This window comes from Monodelphis domestica, chromosome 8 (genome assembly GCF_027887165.1).
Source record: "Monodelphis domestica isolate mMonDom1 chromosome 8, mMonDom1.pri, whole genome shotgun sequence".
In the NCBI taxonomy this organism is placed as follows: Eukaryota; Metazoa; Chordata; class Mammalia; order Didelphimorphia; family Didelphidae; genus Monodelphis; species Monodelphis domestica.
The window spans coordinates 202,377,231-202,394,875 of NC_077234.1; the positions used below are offsets into that span (position 1 = coordinate 202,377,231).

The window sequence follows — 17,645 nt, forward strand, 5'->3', positions numbered from 1 at the left end:
CATTCTGTCCTTTGGTTTTATTTTGAACAAAACCCATTTTAAGAATGCCTTACTCTACATTTCATTATCTCTGCCAGTTGGTGCTATAATGTGATTTTATACCATGTTTGGGTTGCCTTCTCTCTCTCTTATTCTTCTTGCTAGAAAAGAGAAGTATTTAAATATCCAGCAAGAAAATGAGTACCCCGAAACATCAAAAAAATATGGCGGTGGTAAATGGAGCCTTGTGATTTCAAAGCTCCCCAAACCACCCAGTCCCAGGCAAGCTTCCACAGTCCTACTCAGTCTCTGCTCCGTTTCCATCCTGGTTACCTGGTTCTGCCTGAATTCCTGACCCTCAAAAAACCCTAGCAGAAGGAGAAAGATCTCGATGTCTCCCCAACTCTGCTGGGTTTGAAGTAAGCACATGACCCTAGTCAGATTTTCTAAAAGTTTTTACTGCTGGAATTCATTTTCTGTCTGAACCTCTGGTTTCATACCATTGGAAACTCCAACTGTTAAAATGAGCCATCCGTAAAGCACTTAGCATAGTGCCTGGCACATAATGGGCGCTTAATAAATGCTTTTTTCTCCCCCCCTCCTGAAAGATGATGACTACAGCTAGTGTGCTAAGATCGGGACCGGAATGGTGACCCAGGACGTTTCCTTATGCTCCCAGTGCTCTTTGAAATGCCACATCTCCAGATTCCTTTCATGTGAATCACTGGAGGCGTAGCTAGACTTGGAGACATTCTGCTCGGAGCTGAGACTTCAGAGATGGATTTCCTGGTCCTTGCCAGGTGAGGCGGGGCCCTGGGAGTTGTTAACTCCACTTGTGACGGAGATGCTACATAGCCAGGAAGAACTGGCCAGAGACCAAAACTCTGAGTTGAAGTGGTCATAAAAAGGTGTCTGCTGGCTAGAGGAGCGCGGAATAGACACATGTTCATTGCATGAAAACTTGCCAAAGAAATGAGGCCCTAGGCAGGACAGTGGAAAAAGCAGTCAGAAGATGGGAAATGGTCCTCGTTCGGCTTCAGCGCTGGAGAGGCGTCGCGGTCGCTGCGGAAGCCCAGCTCCTGTCTAACCCTCCGCTTTCTCTAGAGAATTCGGCCCTCTGCTCGCGGTCCTGCCTGCCTGTCTCTTCTCTCGCTTCCTGGCCGCGCGGCCTTCGCCCTCCTGCTTTCTTTATCCTCTCGCCCAGAAGATGGCCTCCTCAGCTCCCAGGAGCGGGACCCCAGCCTGGAGAAAGGACAGCCGGTCTCTGTCTTCGCCTGCCCATCGGACCTCTCGCACTCCCTGCCCAAATGCCCTCTCGGCACTCTTCCCCTTTCTGTTCCGGGCAGGAGGAGCTCTCGTGCCGGCCCTCCCCGATTCCTCGCCCTTCCCATGGACGCGCTCCGTGGCCGAATCTCACCGCTCTGCTCTTGACTGAACACCAGCCCAGACCTTTGCGTCTCCCCTAGACGACTCCCTTTCCGAGAGATGTTCCTCCTGCTCCGTTCTGGCCGGGCCTCTACCCAGGGCAGCCTCCTTTGGCATTTGGGCCCCTTCACCGCCCACCTTTCCAGCCCGAGCACGGTCATCCTTGCCTCGCCGAGCTGTTCTTGGGCCAAACGAAAGCCTACCCTGCACGGTCCGGCCCAACTCGGCACCGTCTCCATCCTCGTCTGCCCCCGGCCGGATGCCGTGTCTGAAATGTGCTTCCAAACTCGGTGGCTCCCCCATCTGGAGTCTTTCCCGGTCTCTGGCCTGCCCCCTGCTAGGGTTCGCCCCGTGAAACCTTGCCTCCTTTCTTTCGCATGTGTGTGGTCTGTGCTTAGTTACATACGTGTGGTTTCGTGGTAGAGTGTAAGCTCCTCGAGGGCAGGCTCTTTAGTGTCTGGCCCACGGTAGGTGCTTAATAAATGCTTATCGTCTGATCGGGCCTCCGTTTCCTACATTTCCTACACGAGGGGAAGATTCTGTAAGGTCTCTCTCATCTCCAAATTCTACGGGATCCCCCGAGTGTCCGACTGTCCCAGCGCTGGCGTCGCCTCCTTTTTCCTCCCTCCAGGTCTTGGGATTCCCACGCTGGCCTCCTACGTGGTCGTCCGAAATCACACTGGCATTTAAGGGTTAGCTCCGCTTTGTGGTGCAGCTTCACCCATTTCACAGCACTGGGGCGAGACTCAAACGAGGGCAGGTACGGAGGAAGCTTTGCGGACTTGGGAACAGCACTTTGGATCCGCTTCCTCCAAGATTGTCCCAGCCGAGCCCCGTCGAAGGAGCGGCGTGTCCGCTCTGAAGGGTGCCTCCGTCCTTGGCTCCTTTGCAGAGACGATGCACAGCGCGCCGCTCCTTTTCCTGGTCTAGAAGCCGCTCCCTCAAGTCTATGGCTGCCTCGAAGCCCTTCTCCCTCCGCCTCTGCTCCTGGGGGAATGTGGTGAGATTTGCAAAATGAAAATAGATCGTGCAATATAGTAACCGCAAACACTTCCACCGGACGTCTTCATCCTCTCACATGAGCCCTAGAAGGGGGGCGGGGGGCCGTCGGGAGAGATGCTCGAGGGAGTGACCTCTGACCTGTCCGCCTCATCCCGAGCAGAATTCCAGTTCCAGCTTTTGCGCTAAGCAGATGGGCCCTTGGACAGTCTCCTCATTCCTAAACAACCACCGGGAAATGAGTCTGAATTAGATGACTTCCAAAGAGTTTCGGTTGCTAAAATCCTATGATCTCATAGACAGCCAGCCTCATTTTTTAAATTCCTATATTAAAAGACTTCAGCATTCCACACGAGAGCGGATATTTTTTTAAACCCTTACTTTCAGAGTCAATATTATGTACTGGTTCTAAGGCAGAAGAGCTAAGGCTATGCAAGCTGGGGAATGGGGTTATCCACACAGCTAGGCCAGATTTGAACCCAGGTCCTCTATGCTCTATGGCTTGGGCCACCTAACTGCCCCTTAGCCCACTTGATCTTAACAACACCCCCGCCCTCCCCAAGGCAGTATAAGAGCCATTATCATCCCCATTTTCTATATTTAATTGACCCAGGAAACGGGCTTAAAAATGTCAATTAAACAATAAGGTCACCCAATGTATCAGTGGTGGGATTCAAACCCAACTCTTCTTGAGTCCTGTGCCGGGGGAGGGGGTGAACTTCCACTCTATCATGCTGCCTTCATCAGCTAAGGCTCTCATGTTTGTCCTAATACTTAAAAGATAAATAAAGGAAACCAATTTCAGAAATTATTTTTCTTTTACTAGAACTCAGCAACTTCAGGACAGAAATTATTTCTGCTTCAGTCTTACACAAAGATGGAGCTTAAGTTCCCATACATGGTACCATCAAAGAAAAAACATATAGCTAGTCTATTATAAATTAGTGTGCCTGTTTGAAAGATGGTATTTCTCTAACAGCGATCTCCATGGAACAAGGTTCTTTAGGAATCTTTCTAATATTCTTTATGAGTGTTTCTAATACTAATGTTGGTGAAGAGGATTTATCTTTATTATAGTAACTCCAATTTATATGCCTTTATACTTTTTAAAGCACTTTTATTATATCCAATAAGAAAATAAATTGACTAAGTTCAACTGACTCATGAGAACCAAAGAACTTGAATCAAGGTTCCCTAGTGCCCTCTCCCAAATCTATGGAGTGTCATTGTAGGGTTATGTCCCACTCTTTGTGACCCCATTTGGGGTTTTCTTGGCAAAGATACAGGAGTGGTTTGCCGTTTCCTTCTCCAGCTCATTTTACAGATGGGGAAACTGAGGCAAACAGGATTAAGTGATTTGCCCAGGACCTAGTAAGTGCTGAGGCTAGATTTTAATTCTGGCTGGATTTGAAATAACTTTTGTGTAAAATGCCCCCTGCCTCCTTGAATGAAGGAAGGAATCTTTTAAGCCTCCTTTTTTTTAATGAAGTTTTAACCCTAATAGGCTACAAAATAATTTTATTCATCAGAGCTGTCAAGGATCTTAGAAATCATAGAATTATCTAGGCTGCCCATCACCACCACCACCCCACCCCGTCCCATTTTACAGATGAGGAAGCTGCAACTTGCTCAAGGCCCTTACACAGGTTGTAAGTAGCAGGTGGCGTTTTATGGTTCAGTGACTAGAAAGCTAATTACGCATTCATTATCCATGAGGCCGCCAGCACTAGATCCTCCCAGATTTGAATTGGGAAATAATTTCTGGTAAATGTACCCCATGTGGCTTGAAGCCCCACCCCAGTGTGAAACTGGGGTCCTCTGAAGAACAGCAACCTTAGATACTGACTTGTTACTGGGATAACAGATCCCAGGGGAACCAACTGCCTGGAAGCAGCAAGGGCATTTAATTGGAATAGAAAAGGAAACAAAACTTTAAATGTAATTGTCAGAATAATGGCACTCTCCCCTCCCCCAACATCACAAGGCCAAGCTTCCCCCATCTCCCAGGCTTCCCACCTGCACATTTCAGAAAAGGAACATATTTGCCTTCACAACTCTAGGGCCATCAGTAGGAGCATTGACACGAGAACTGCCACTGGACTCTTCCTAGACTCGAAATGCCCTCAGAGTCTCCCCAATTTGGCTGGCTCACCTCCTTGTAGCAGGCAGCCTCTCCAGAAAGAAGTCACCCATCTATCCTGATTGCTCAGAAGCACTGAAAAAGAATCCCCTAAATCCTCACTCCTTCCTTTTCCACTTCTCAGGATTTCTATTTCTTTCCCACAGCCAGGTACTAGCCCTGTAGAAAATGAAGTCCTGGTCAGACAAACAAAAACACTGGAAGGTTTAGTCTTCTTGTCCACCAGCCCCATCCTCCCATTACACATAAAAACTCAGCGAGTCTTGTTTGGTTATGAGAGTTAGTGAATTCTGGTCCTTATAGAGACCATGGATGCTCAAGTTTAAGCTAAGCTCCAAGAAGAAAAAGAAAAAAATGGCATCCTGAGACAGAGCTATGATTCCTCTGGCACTGGCCAAAATATCCAGATAAGCTCTAGGAAGAGACATTGCTGTGTTTTTCAGCTTTAAAGCCCTAGTTGTCTCTAGCTTATCCTAATTAATATGAAAGTATTATCTATACACTTACCTGAATTCCAATCTGTTTATCCTTTCAGCTTTTGGGAGAATGAACATAGTAGTAGCTCTGCAAAAAAAAAAAAAAATTGTTTCATTTATCTTAAAATCACTTTGACACTTTTAGAAGTGTCCCCTCCTTTGCCAGAATTTGGTTAAAAAGTCTGTACTTATTCTATCCATTCCCTTCTTGGCACTAATGTAAACTTCTTTCCATATCTTCTTTTCCTTTGTTTTTTTTTTCAGGTTAAAGTCATAATTCTTTTAATCATTCATTGTATAGATTCTCCTCCATTTCCAACAATCAATCGATAAACATTTATTGAGCCCCTACTATGTGCCAGGTACTATTCTAGGTGTGAGAATACAAAAATGAAAATCAGATAGTCCCTATCCTCAAAGAGTTTACATTCAATTGGGGGGAGACAACACATTCATACACAAATGTATATAAAATATATACGTCAGTCACAAAACACTTATTGAGGACCTTCTCAATGCCAAGCATTTTGCTAGATGTAGTAAATAAAGACAGGAATCAAACCATCCCTAAAGAAGTTACATTAATTTGGAGGAGATAACATGTATGTAAATTATATATATATATGTATGCATATATATACACACACACACACAATAGCCTGTCAAGTATTTATTAAGCACCTACTATGTGCCAAGCTCTGGGGATCCAAAGAAGGGCAAAAGACAATTTATTTACCTATGTAAGTTAAATAAAAAAGTCATGGAACCCATAGCTCGGAGTCCATTGCCTACATCAGCTTCTTCTTGGAGCCTCCCTCTCTTCAGGAAAAGTGGAAGCATGACCTCTTTCTCCTGACCTAGAAGCCAGAAGACCAGATCTCTCTCCTTCCAAGCTCTCTTCCACTCTGTCCTTCACATGGAACATTGAGTCATCAGCCTCCACTAAGGAGAAGAGTTAGGAAAATGGACTTTGAGCTTCTAGTTCTAAAGACACTGGAAGCCAGTAGATCAGGAAAGACTTTGAGAGCTTTGAGGGAAATAAGGTGTTCTAAGAGGTGAAGATGAGGAGGAGGGATCTTCAGTCATGAGGGACAGCCGGTGCTGATGAAAGAGAGAATAATGTGTAACAAAGAGCAGCAACACTAGTCTGGCTGTACTCTAGGGTTGGGGAATAATTAGACTGTAGTTTTATCTTTCTTTGAATCCCCAGTGCAATTCCTGGCATATCACAGACACTTAATAAATGCCTGTTGAGGGGCAGCTAGGTGTCTCAGTGAATAGAGTGCCAGTTCTGGAGTTGGGGAGGACCTGGGTTCAAATCTGATTTCACTTAATCACTTAACACCAAATGTCTAATAGCCCTTTCCACTCTTCTGCTTGGAACCACTACTTAGTATAGATTCTAAGTGTATTGATTTAGAATCTTGAATCCTAGAGACTACATTTCCCACAATCCCCTTTTCCTTTTCCTGTTTGTGCATCTCCTTGCGTGGATTGATGTTTTGAGTTTCCATTTCCACACACACTCTCTATGGCTTGTACCAGTGTGGAGGAGGGAGTGGTTTTGTTTTTTTTAATTTCTCTGTTGTTTTTAATTTCTCTCTGCTCTAAGTGAATTTTAATAAATACTATTAAAATAATACTTGGACTATTGAATATTAATTTTAATCTTTACATTTTGGCAACCACGAAGTGATACAAAATAAAGACCACATGCCCATGGCTGATTAGCCATTTTAAAATCCCCACACTTGGCTTACCACTGCCACCACACTTGCTGTCATCATGCCAAAAAGAGAGAGTGGCAGGACCACCCACTCAATATTTATCCTCTGTCTACAGGAAGTATGTAATGACAGGAAGTCAGTGGGCTCCCAGGAGATGTAGTTCTTTTTTAGGGTAACAGATTTTCAATTATACATAAGGCAGAAGGGAAGAATTTAAAATAAATAAACAAACACTTCTGGAGTGAGAAATCAACACATAGGCCACCCTTAAGCTTTGCAAAAGTTTACTAATATCTTATTTGATCCTCACAGTAATCCTGTAAAATTAGTGCTATTATGACGTCCATTTTTTTTTAGATGAGGAAACAGATTGAGAGAATTTGAGTGGCTTGCACAAAGTCACACAGGTAGTATTTGAGAGACTCAAACTCACATCTTTCTAACTTCAGATTCGCTACTGTTTCCACTGACATACTATCTCTCCCAAGGAGAAGCAGAAATGTATATAATTCTGGAAAGGGAATTTGGGGTCAGGTTGTGAAGGGCTTTAAAAGCCAAACAGATAAGTGTGTATTTGAGCCTAGAAGCTATAGGGAATAAATGGAGTTTATTGAACAAGGACCATAATGGTGAGATCCGCACTTTTGGAAAATCATTTTGGCACATACGTGGAATATAGATTAGAGGTAGAGAGAGATTTGAATCTAGTAATCTTTTGTATCTAACATGATGCCAAAACAAGCTGTTAACAAGCTGGGGAAGAGAATAAACATCTACATAGTATCTACTATGTGCCCAGTCCTGTGCTAAGTGGTTTTAAAAATCATCTCATTTGATCCCCTCAAAAACTCTTCGAAGTAGATGCTATTATTAGCTTCATTTTACCATTGAGGAAACTGGAGCAGAGAGGTTAAATGACTTATCCATGATCACACTTAGTGTCTGAAGCCAAATGTGAACTGGGGTCTTCCTGATTCTAGACCAGCCTCTCTACCCACTTCACCACCTTCGGTACTTATTAAATGTGTTAGAGTGAATTGAATATATTTTATAAGCATCCATATTGGAGAACAATTGGTGATTCATCAAAAATCCTGGAATTCAGTAGTACTAAATGGGGTAAAATCCTCTTCATGGTCTAATTGTTTCCATCAGATCTAATAACAAGCTTCTGTATACATTTTGCCCATATTTGTTAATGAATTCCTACCTCTCCTTCCATTGGTGCCCAGAAGGAGTACGACAGTTCTCATCCAGGAATATACCCATTTCTGATGCCTCAGAGAAAAGATGCCTCAGTTCTACCAGGCAAATGGATTATTTCTGGCACTGTGATTCATGTTCAAAAGTCTCTACCATCCCCTTTCTCTGTGCTCAGAGGAGAAACTTTGAGGAAAGAATGAGCTGAGGACTTATTTGGCAGTCAAATCAATTTTTACCTTTGTTTTTGCCTAATCTCTTGAGTTTCTTTAGTGGAATTCTCATACTCCATTTTCTCCCCCTGCCTGTCAGGACTAATCCTTTGGACCCCATTTTTATTCCTTCTTTACTCTGAATATCTCCCTGTGTTTTTCAATATTATAAAAATATATGTTCTTGGCTTTTTTTTTAAATGTAACAGAATGTAACCAAAAACAACAAATCACAAATGACCATTAGATACTTTTCAGTCTCTTAAAGGCTGGTTTGGATTTTAGCACAATCTTCTATGTGCAGAAACATTTTAATGATCAGTCTATTATATACTCAGAGCATTGTTCCATGGTACATGTGAGGAACAGATCCTGACAAGATGGTGGTCTCCTCTCATAAGCCCAAATAATGGATATCAATAAAAATTGTTTAAAAAAAATTATTGAGTAGCCATACATAGACAAAATGTCAATCAGATAGTACTTGGAAGAAAAACTAGTTCAAAGCCAAACAGATTTTTGCCCAGGTAAGGACTCATAGCAAAATATATTTTTCATATTTAAATTAAGTTTATTTAATTAATTAATTTTGAATATTTTTCTATGCTTACATGATTCATATTCTTTCCCTCCCCTCTCCCATAGCCAAGGAGCAATTCCATTGGGTTTTGCATGTGTCATTGATCAAGACTTAATATTTGCACTAGGGTGATTGTTTAGAGTCTATATCCCTAATCATATTCCCATCAACCATGTGATTAAGCAGTTGTTTTTCTTCAGTGTTTCTGCTCCCATAGTTCTTCCTCTGAATGTGGATAGCATTCTTTCTCATAAGTCCCTCAGAATTGTCCTGTGTGAACTTTAGATTATTCCACCCTCCTTAGTCTAACAAAATCAGGAATGTTACTTAAGGATTAAGTATTTAGGGGGATGGCCTATAATAGACATGTGTTAGCAAATGACACATCAGAAACCACTGACAGACCCCTGGTCTGTCCTAAGTCAAGCTTAAGCTACCATTGGTACAGGTGAGACGCAGGAAAGTGATATAAAACCATCTATATATTTCACATCACTTTCTCCAGCCTCTTTTGCGGTGGAGAGGTGGCTGGTGGCAGTGTGCTGAGCTTTTCAGCATCTTGGCATGGCAGCAGCTATTGTCTGGTTTAGTGGTGAGTTTTCCTTGATACCATACTGGAAGAAGCCTAGTAACCTAGTTCAGGTGAGGTGATTTCTCTGAGATCTCTTGGAGTTTAGGCTAATTTTTCCTCCTTTACCTTCCAAACACTATCCACTTAGAAGCCTCTAATCTTCTTCAGAAACCTTGTGGCGGAGGACTTTGAACTCCCCCTGGCACAGGCCAGGCGGGTGAAATCCTATACCCTTTCCCTCTCTTTTCTCCTTGATCTCTTCCCTCTATATTGATTAAACCACCATAGATTTCCAAACTCACTTGGGTAATTTATTTGGGATATTTGGGATATCCCCTGGTGAACAAAAAATCAAACTTAGATTAGGTCATGACCCTAAATTATCCTTACACCTGGATCATTGCTTTGCTGCTAGTAGAGAAGTCCATTACATTCATCATATCAACTTTTTTAATGTCCAATTTTATTGACATTTTTTGGCTTTTTATCTTCTCATTTCCCATTATATTTTTCCTCCCTTCCAGTATTCATAGAGCCACCACTTATAACAAGTATTTCAACAAAACTAATCAGCATATCAATTATGTCTGACAGTATATTCAATATCAATATTGATATCAATATATCAATATCAACCCTTATGTATGCTTATCAATTCTGGCCTTCATCTTAGGCCAAAGATATCACTCTCCATCCTTCTTGGTCATTCCATATTAAAATGTAAACCATCAAGCAAGGATGGACTTTTTTGGACTGCATTACAACGTGGTTGTTTGTTTTTTTGAACCCTTACCTTCTGCCTTAGAATCAATGTATTGATTTTAAGACAGAAGAGTGGTAAGGGCTAGGCAGTGGGTCTAGGGTCATACAGCCAGGAAGTGTCTGAGGCCAGATTTGAACCTAGGACCTCCCATCTCTAGGCCTGGCTCTCAATCCACTGAGCTATCCAGCTTTTCCCACAATGTGTTTTTAGAGTAAAAAGAATATCTTGAAAATCAGAAGGAGAAATTGCCAGATTAGTCAGCTATTGAAACAAAAGGAATATTCCTTCTTCACCATATCTGGAGCCTGTGTCTTTATGACAATTGCAAAAAACAAAATAAAACAAAACAACATTCTAGGGCACAGATGTCTCAGCCCTGCTGCCATGACCACAACTCATGGAGAAGCCACCTTTCCTAGGGAGGATGTCATCATGGGTCCCTTCCTGGAGCTCCAAATCTAGGATGTATCTAAGTGAAGAAGTTTAAACTATTGAAAACAGCAAAGAACAAAGAAGGTTTCCTTGTAGTGAACCTCTTGTATACTAGATAAGGAAGTTTCCTACCATTCCACAACCACCACCCACTAAACACTGACTAGTTTATAGGGAATATCTCATAGCTGTTTACAAGTGCTCCTAAACAGTCACACTGCATGGGAAGTACCACATCCACGAAGCAAGAAATGCAGCACATCACCTCACATCTCCCCAAGAAACTTATTCCCAAGGACACATTTTTGAGGACTCAACGAGCATGTTGGGTATCTACTCTGTTCACAGGGGACCCAAGGATGAAAAATAGCATTGTCATTGCCCTCAAGGAGCTTTTTGTCATTAAAACTCTCAAAGAACACATAATGATGGGGAGTTTGATCATCGTTCTTACAAAGACCAGTCCTGGGAGAGGTCCCACCCTACCTGGCTTTATAGCAACATTGGAGATGAAAGAATGCAAGAATTACAGGCCAGCCTCCGGGCCATTCATGGAGGCCAAGCTGATGTGGTTTTCCAGAACTAGACCCAAGGAAACCTGATTGTTCACATTCTTGACTGCCCACATACATCCTAACCAATTTAGACAATTAGCTGACCCTTCAGTGTCTGAGACAACTGAGATTATGAACCTGAAATTCCTGAGCTTGACTCAACAGGTTGGAGTTTCAAGCCCATTCAGGTTTTTCCACCTTAGCCACTTTGATGGGACTTGGAATGAGGCATTCAGCTTGTTTGGTTTTCTTTTTCTAGTAATATTATTAAAGTTCCGGATGAAGGGCATTTTTAACCTTAAATCCCTGCCGTGACAACTATGGTTTTGTGAACAAACTTTTTTTTTAAACCCTCACCTTCCATCTTAGAAGCAATACTGTATATTGTTTCCAAGGCAGAAGAGCTGTAAGGGCTGGACAGTGGGGCTAAGGCACACAGCTAGGAAATGACTGAACTTTTCAAGATGAGAAATGGGCAATTTTGTATTTTTTTTAAGATTGGTAAACAAAACAATAAGTGTGTATATTCGTGTATGTGTGTGTTTCTGAATGTGTGTTGCCCTCTGTCACTGAGGAAGATGCCAGGGATAATGAAAATAATGATAATTAACGTTTATATTATACTTTAAGTTTTGCTAAAGGGCAGTGACTTGCCCAGGGTCACACAGTTTCTAAATTGCTGAGGTAGGATTCAAACTCAAGTTTTTCTCCCTCCAAGTTCCTTGTGCTATATCTTTGGGATGACCACATTTAGCCCAGCAAGAATGAATGAAATTCTTTGCTCTGACTTATACCACACACAATTCAGTTGATATTTAGTGATAAGGTATTATTAAGGATGAGGGTGTAGCAGAAGAATAGGAAAGAATTAAGTAAGATGGTATAGAAAGAAAAAAGGAGGCAGAAGGAAAGGTAGTGAAAGGAAGGTCAAGTATAGTTCTGAAGACCTGGAAAAGAAAGTTTATACCATCAAAATTTGGGGGTATTGTCAAATGATTCAGCATCAGAAATTGAGATAGTTGTTTTTGCTTTTTTAATCAGTGGAAGTGATATTAAAGAAGATGGATGCATCACCATCTTGCTTTTTTATTTATATCTTACCATTTAACAAAGTGGTCTGTGCATAACAAAATTTACTAATTGCTTTTACATCCATTCATTCACTCATATAATGCAGCCCGTTTTCCTGATTTCCTGGAATAAGAATTGAGGTTATCATGAGATATTATAGAGGAGTTCCTTTCAATGAGAGAGAGAGAGAGAGAGAGAGAGAGAGAGAGAGAGAGAGAGAGAGAGAGAGAGAGAGAGATGTGGCAGTTGAAGAAATTCTTAAAAAGAAAAATGACAGGCATCATATAAAACCAATCATAAAGTAGTAGATAATGGGTAGAGTAAGAAATGCAATAACAATTTCATATAATTATTTCACTAGAAGCAGAAATATCCTTCAACAAAATAAGATATCATTCTTATTTAAAATGCTAGAAAGCACAGTAATAAATGGGCCTTTCCTTAAAATAATAAGTAATATCTATTTAAAACCATCAGCAAAGATCATCTGCAATAGATATAAATTTGAAGCCTTATCAATGAGATTATGAGTGAAGCAAGGATGCCCCTTATCACCACTATTATTATTTAATGTTATACTAGAAATGTTAGCTATAGCAATAAGAGAAGAAAAAGAAATTGAAGGAGTTAAAAGTAGACAATGAGGAAACTAAACTATTACTCGTTGCAGATGATATGATGGTACCCTTAGAGGATTCTAGGGAATCAACTAAAAAGCCAGTAGAGATCATTAACAACTTGAACAAAGTTGTAGGATAAAAAATAAACCCACATAGATCATCAGCATTTCTATTTATTTCCAACACAACTCAGCAGCAAGAGTTAGAAAGAGAAATTCTATTTAAAATCACTTTAGATAATATAAAATCTTTGGAATCTATTTGCCAGAACAAATATAGGATTATATGAACACAATTACAATGCTTTTCACACAAATAAAGTTAGATCTAAACAACTGGAAAAATATTCATTGCTCACAAATAAGTTGAGCTAATATAATAAAAATGACAATCCTAATTAATTGAATTTACTTATTCAGTGCCATATCAATCAACTAACAAAAAAACTACTTTACAGAACTATAAAAAATAATAAAATTCATCTGGAAGAACAAAAGGGAAATAATGGGGAAAAAAGTGAAGGATAGTGCCTAATAGTACCAGATCTTAAACTATATTATAAAGAAGTAATTCTCAAAACAATCTGATAACGGTTAAGAAATAGAAAGATGGATCAATGGAATAGATTAGTGGCAAATGAATTTAGCAATTTAGTGTTTGGCAAACCCCCAAATCCCAGTTTTTGGTATAAGAACTCACTATTTGATAAAAAAAAAAACTGCTGGGAAAATTGGGAAACAATATGGCAGAAACGAAGTGTAGACCAATATCTCACACCCTATTCCAAGATAAGGTCTACATGGGTATATGACAGAGATAAAGGATAATATTATAAGTAAATTAGGGGAACATAGAATAATTTACCTGTCAGATCTGTGGAGAAAGGAAGAATGTATTACCAACAAGAGAAAGAGAGCATTGCCAGATATAAACAGTAATTTTAGCTATATTAAATTTAAATGTTTTGTACAAAGAAAATCAGTGTAACCAAGATTAGAAGGGAAGCAACAAACTAGGGGGAAATTTTATAACAAATTTCTCTGATAAAGGTCTTATTTCTCAAATATATAGAGAACTAAGTCAAATTTGTGAGTACAAGTCGTTCCCCACTTGACAAATGGTCAAAGGATATGAATAAACAGTTTTCAGATGAAGAAATAAAAGCTATCAATAATCATAAGAAAAAATGTTCTAAATCATTCTTAATTGGAGAAATGCAAATTAAAACAACTCTGAGGTACCACCTCACACCTATCAGATTTGCCAATATGTCAGTAAAAGAAAGTGATAAATGTTGGAGAGGATGTGGCAAAATTGGGACACTAATACTTTGTTGGTGGAGTTGTGAACTGATCTAACCATTCTGGAGGACAATTTGGAACTATGCTCAAAGGGTTATAAAACAATGCATACCCTTTGATCCAGTAATACCACTGCTGGGTCTGTATCCCAAAGAGATCCAAAAAGAGGAGAAAGGACCTACTTTTACAAAAAGTATTTATAGCTGCTCTTTTTATGATGGCAAAGAACTGGAAATTAAAGGGGTATCCATCAATTGGGGAATAGCTGAACAAAATTGTGGTATATGATGGTGATGGAATACTATAAGAAATGATGAACAGAATGAAATTCCAACTGTATCCACCCTGCTAATGTAACTGGAGATCATATAAAACTGTTAAAAATGTTATTTGAGGACAATTGATTTTTGTGTATTATGGATTTGTTCTCCAAGCATATACTAAACTGATTATTAAAGTGTCTCTGTGTTGCTAAAAAAAAAAAAAAGACATCCTTTGATTTGAAGGCTGAATTTGCTGGCCAAATAACATTTCAAGAATGGTCATTTTGTCAATATTGATTGTTAAGACAGCCATGCCCTTGCTAAGGAATTGGCAGCAATGCTTTTATTGCTGGGGGCAATTATGAATTCTGATGGATCACTTGAATTAGGTCTGCTAGGAGAAGCCGGTTCCCAACTCCAGACAAAATAAAGAATAAACTATGATTAAAAGGAATTTTCTATTATCCAGAGTGATCAAACTCTTATCCTATATTATCAGTAGCAAGGAGTCAGATGAGCGTATTTTTCACTCAGACGTGTGGAGCAGAATGAAGATCCCAAGACGTTCTCTTTATTTCCTGGTCTTTTTTATTAAGCCTCAAAAATCTTATTATCTTGAGAGATTTATGTGGTTCAAGTTCCAAAATAATTACAATTTAGTCATGTGGAGGTAATCACCCTTCATGAGACTCTTCTTTCCATTCACAAAGAGCAAATGGAAGCTGGCGCGCTAAATGGAAAAGGTAAAGAATGAAATCTGCAGAACCAACAGGGTTTGCATCTGGCCAGTCAGTCTTAATTCCCCCCATGCCATCACTCTCTGTCTCATACAACAGAAGTCCACTTTGCACAATCCCGAATCTCAGGAGTTGTCTTAGCTCTCCTAATGCTGTAATGAATACCCTTTTCACTAAATATATCATTACACAGAGAGAATTCTGATGCTGGCACGAAACTCCGAAGCATTTTCAGTTCTGAGAATGTGATATTCCCAGTACACTGTTTCTATTGAGAAAAAAGAAATTCACAGAGCAGAGAGTGTAAATTTGTCTAGGAGGAAGGGAGTGGAAAGCAAACAAAGGGAGAACCGAGCAGTAAGGTAGGAAGAAACAAATGGTCTGCTCTAGATATCTTTGAACACCCGCCCAGCCCTCCTTAGGGGCTTCTGCTGACTCTCTATCATCCTACAGACTAGAAGTGTAGGACTCTTCGGGCCATCCCTCACAACTCTCCCTCAGAGGCTGGCTTTCCAAAAGGGCAACTGCTCCAAGTTCAAAGTACTCAGGGATCTACATCTCTAAAATTATGACTATGGAAGCCCCACTGGTGTGTTTACTGTTCAATAGAAAGCTGGAGGACTCAACTGTCTTAGAGCAAAGATATTTAACGTAGAGACATACTAAGATTTGTATCCTCGCATTCTCCCCAAAACTTAGAATATATTCTTCTGCAAATATATGTGTGTGTGTGTGTGTGTGTGTGTGTGTGTGTGTATAAAACATCCCTGAGGAGATTGAACAAATCCTGGGAAATATATGCAGAGGCTCAACTTCAATTCTAGTGCTAAAGGATCCCTTATGTCTTCTTGCGATGTCCTTGTGGAGCTCTTGTGGGCACAATGTCTCTGTCCACCTGGGTGTGTGGCCCTGCTAAATTGGCCACAGTTCTTCCACCCAGCTTACTCTGCTATTGGTCACAGTCTCTATAGTTCACCTCCAGCTTCTGGGGTAGCTGAATTCCTCAAATTAGTTAATACCAGACTCTGGGTCATCTCATAGTCATCAAATTGGCAGGAAAACAGGAACTTGATCAATGATCTTAAAATTTTTTTTGTTTTTTTGTTTTTTTAAGTGACTTGCCCAGAGTCACACAGCTAGTTTAGTATCTGAGATCAGATTTGAACTCATGATCCTAAGTCTTCCTGATTCCAAGCCGAATGCTCTATCTACCCTGTATTAGTTCACAGAGGTTTCCCAATTTTCTTGGAAACTACCTACAGTATTTCTTATGGAATGATTCTTTTCCATTCAATTGTTAGGCCAATATTTGATTTGCCATTCTTCAATAGATAGGGGTCCCCTTCTTAGTTTTTGACTACTATGAAAAAGCTGCTAGAAACATATTTTGAAGAGATGGATCATTTTCCTCTAATCTCTTTGGGCTATATAAAGATGATGTTAGTAGCATCACTATAAAGTAGCTATCTAGAAAAAGTGAACATTGACATAGTGTAGCTCTAGAAGTTCTTTAGCTTGTAGAGAAACTTGGAGACATCACTCAAGCCTCCTGTCTTCTCTATTTATTTTACATATTTTCTACATCAATTTTGTGTCTGCTTCTCTGTATACTTGACTCCTTTATAGTATGGCAGTTCCTGGCACTTGTAGGCAGAGGTGGTTTCAGTTTTGTCTTCATTTTCTCAATAATTAGAAGTTGCCTTGTAGATGACAGGAGCGCACTCAAGGTTTCCTGAATGATTCATTGAAAGTAGTAAAATGAGACAATGTCCCATCTTAATTCCTAGAATAATAGGATCAGAGAACGAGACCCAGAAAGCACCTCAGCTAGGCAAATTCTCTCATTTTGTACTTGGAGAAACTGAGGTCCAGAGAGGTTTTTAGCTTACTCTACATCACACAGGTGGGAAGTAATAGAAGAAGAAGCCCCTCTATAGACTTCAAATCTAAAGCTATTTCCGCTGTACCACACTGCCTTTTCTCTGAACAACACTCCCAGCCCATAACTGCTACAGAGCACTTCTCTCTTCATTCATAACCTCCACCCTTCCCACAAGGCTGAAGCACATTCCAGGTCTCTAATGATTTGTGCTCTTTGGCTGTGGGTTTATTTTTTGGTTGTGGGGAAGGGGGATGGCTGGGGTTGGCTCAAAAAGCCCACAGAAGGATCCTTGAAGGCAGCGTCCCTTGGTCTGCCCTGCCCCTGGGATGTCCTAATAAACCCTTCCCAAGTAGGATCCTGCCCTGGATGGTTGTCATCGGCCTCAGTAGGGATTCCTCTTTGCCCATCCCATGAATGATGTTTGTATGGAATGTCTGCTCAATGGCCCAGAGCATGAACAGCAAAAGTTCATTAAAAATAAAGAGAATTGCTTTAAAAAAATAAAAGCTAGCAGCAGACAATGATATATCTATTTATCTGAAATGCAGGGGGAACGAGTAATGGCTGGGAGGTGTAGTCCTTTAAAGCATATAAAACACTGTGCATGCTTTTCTGATTTCATCCACACACCAGCCCTGTGGGGTGAATATTACTAGCTCCATTTTACAGAAGAAGAAAACCAAGGCTTGGGAACGTTTCCTTTCCCATGGTCT

The 17,645-nt window shown here is 40.7% G+C and overlaps 1 protein-coding gene across 1 annotated transcript in view; it reads left to right on the top strand.

The window, feature by feature from the left end:
• Nucleotides 1-10,725: 10,725 nt before the first annotated feature.
• LYG1 (lysozyme g1) overlaps nt 10,726-17,645 on the top strand; it is a 64,821-nt gene continuing 57,901 nt past the window's right edge. The window contains exon 1 of the mRNA XM_056808516.1: nt 10,726-10,978. Within this exon, the coding sequence (XP_056664494.1) occupies nt 10,726-10,978 (253 nt within the window). The remainder of the gene's footprint in view (nt 10,979-17,645) is intronic.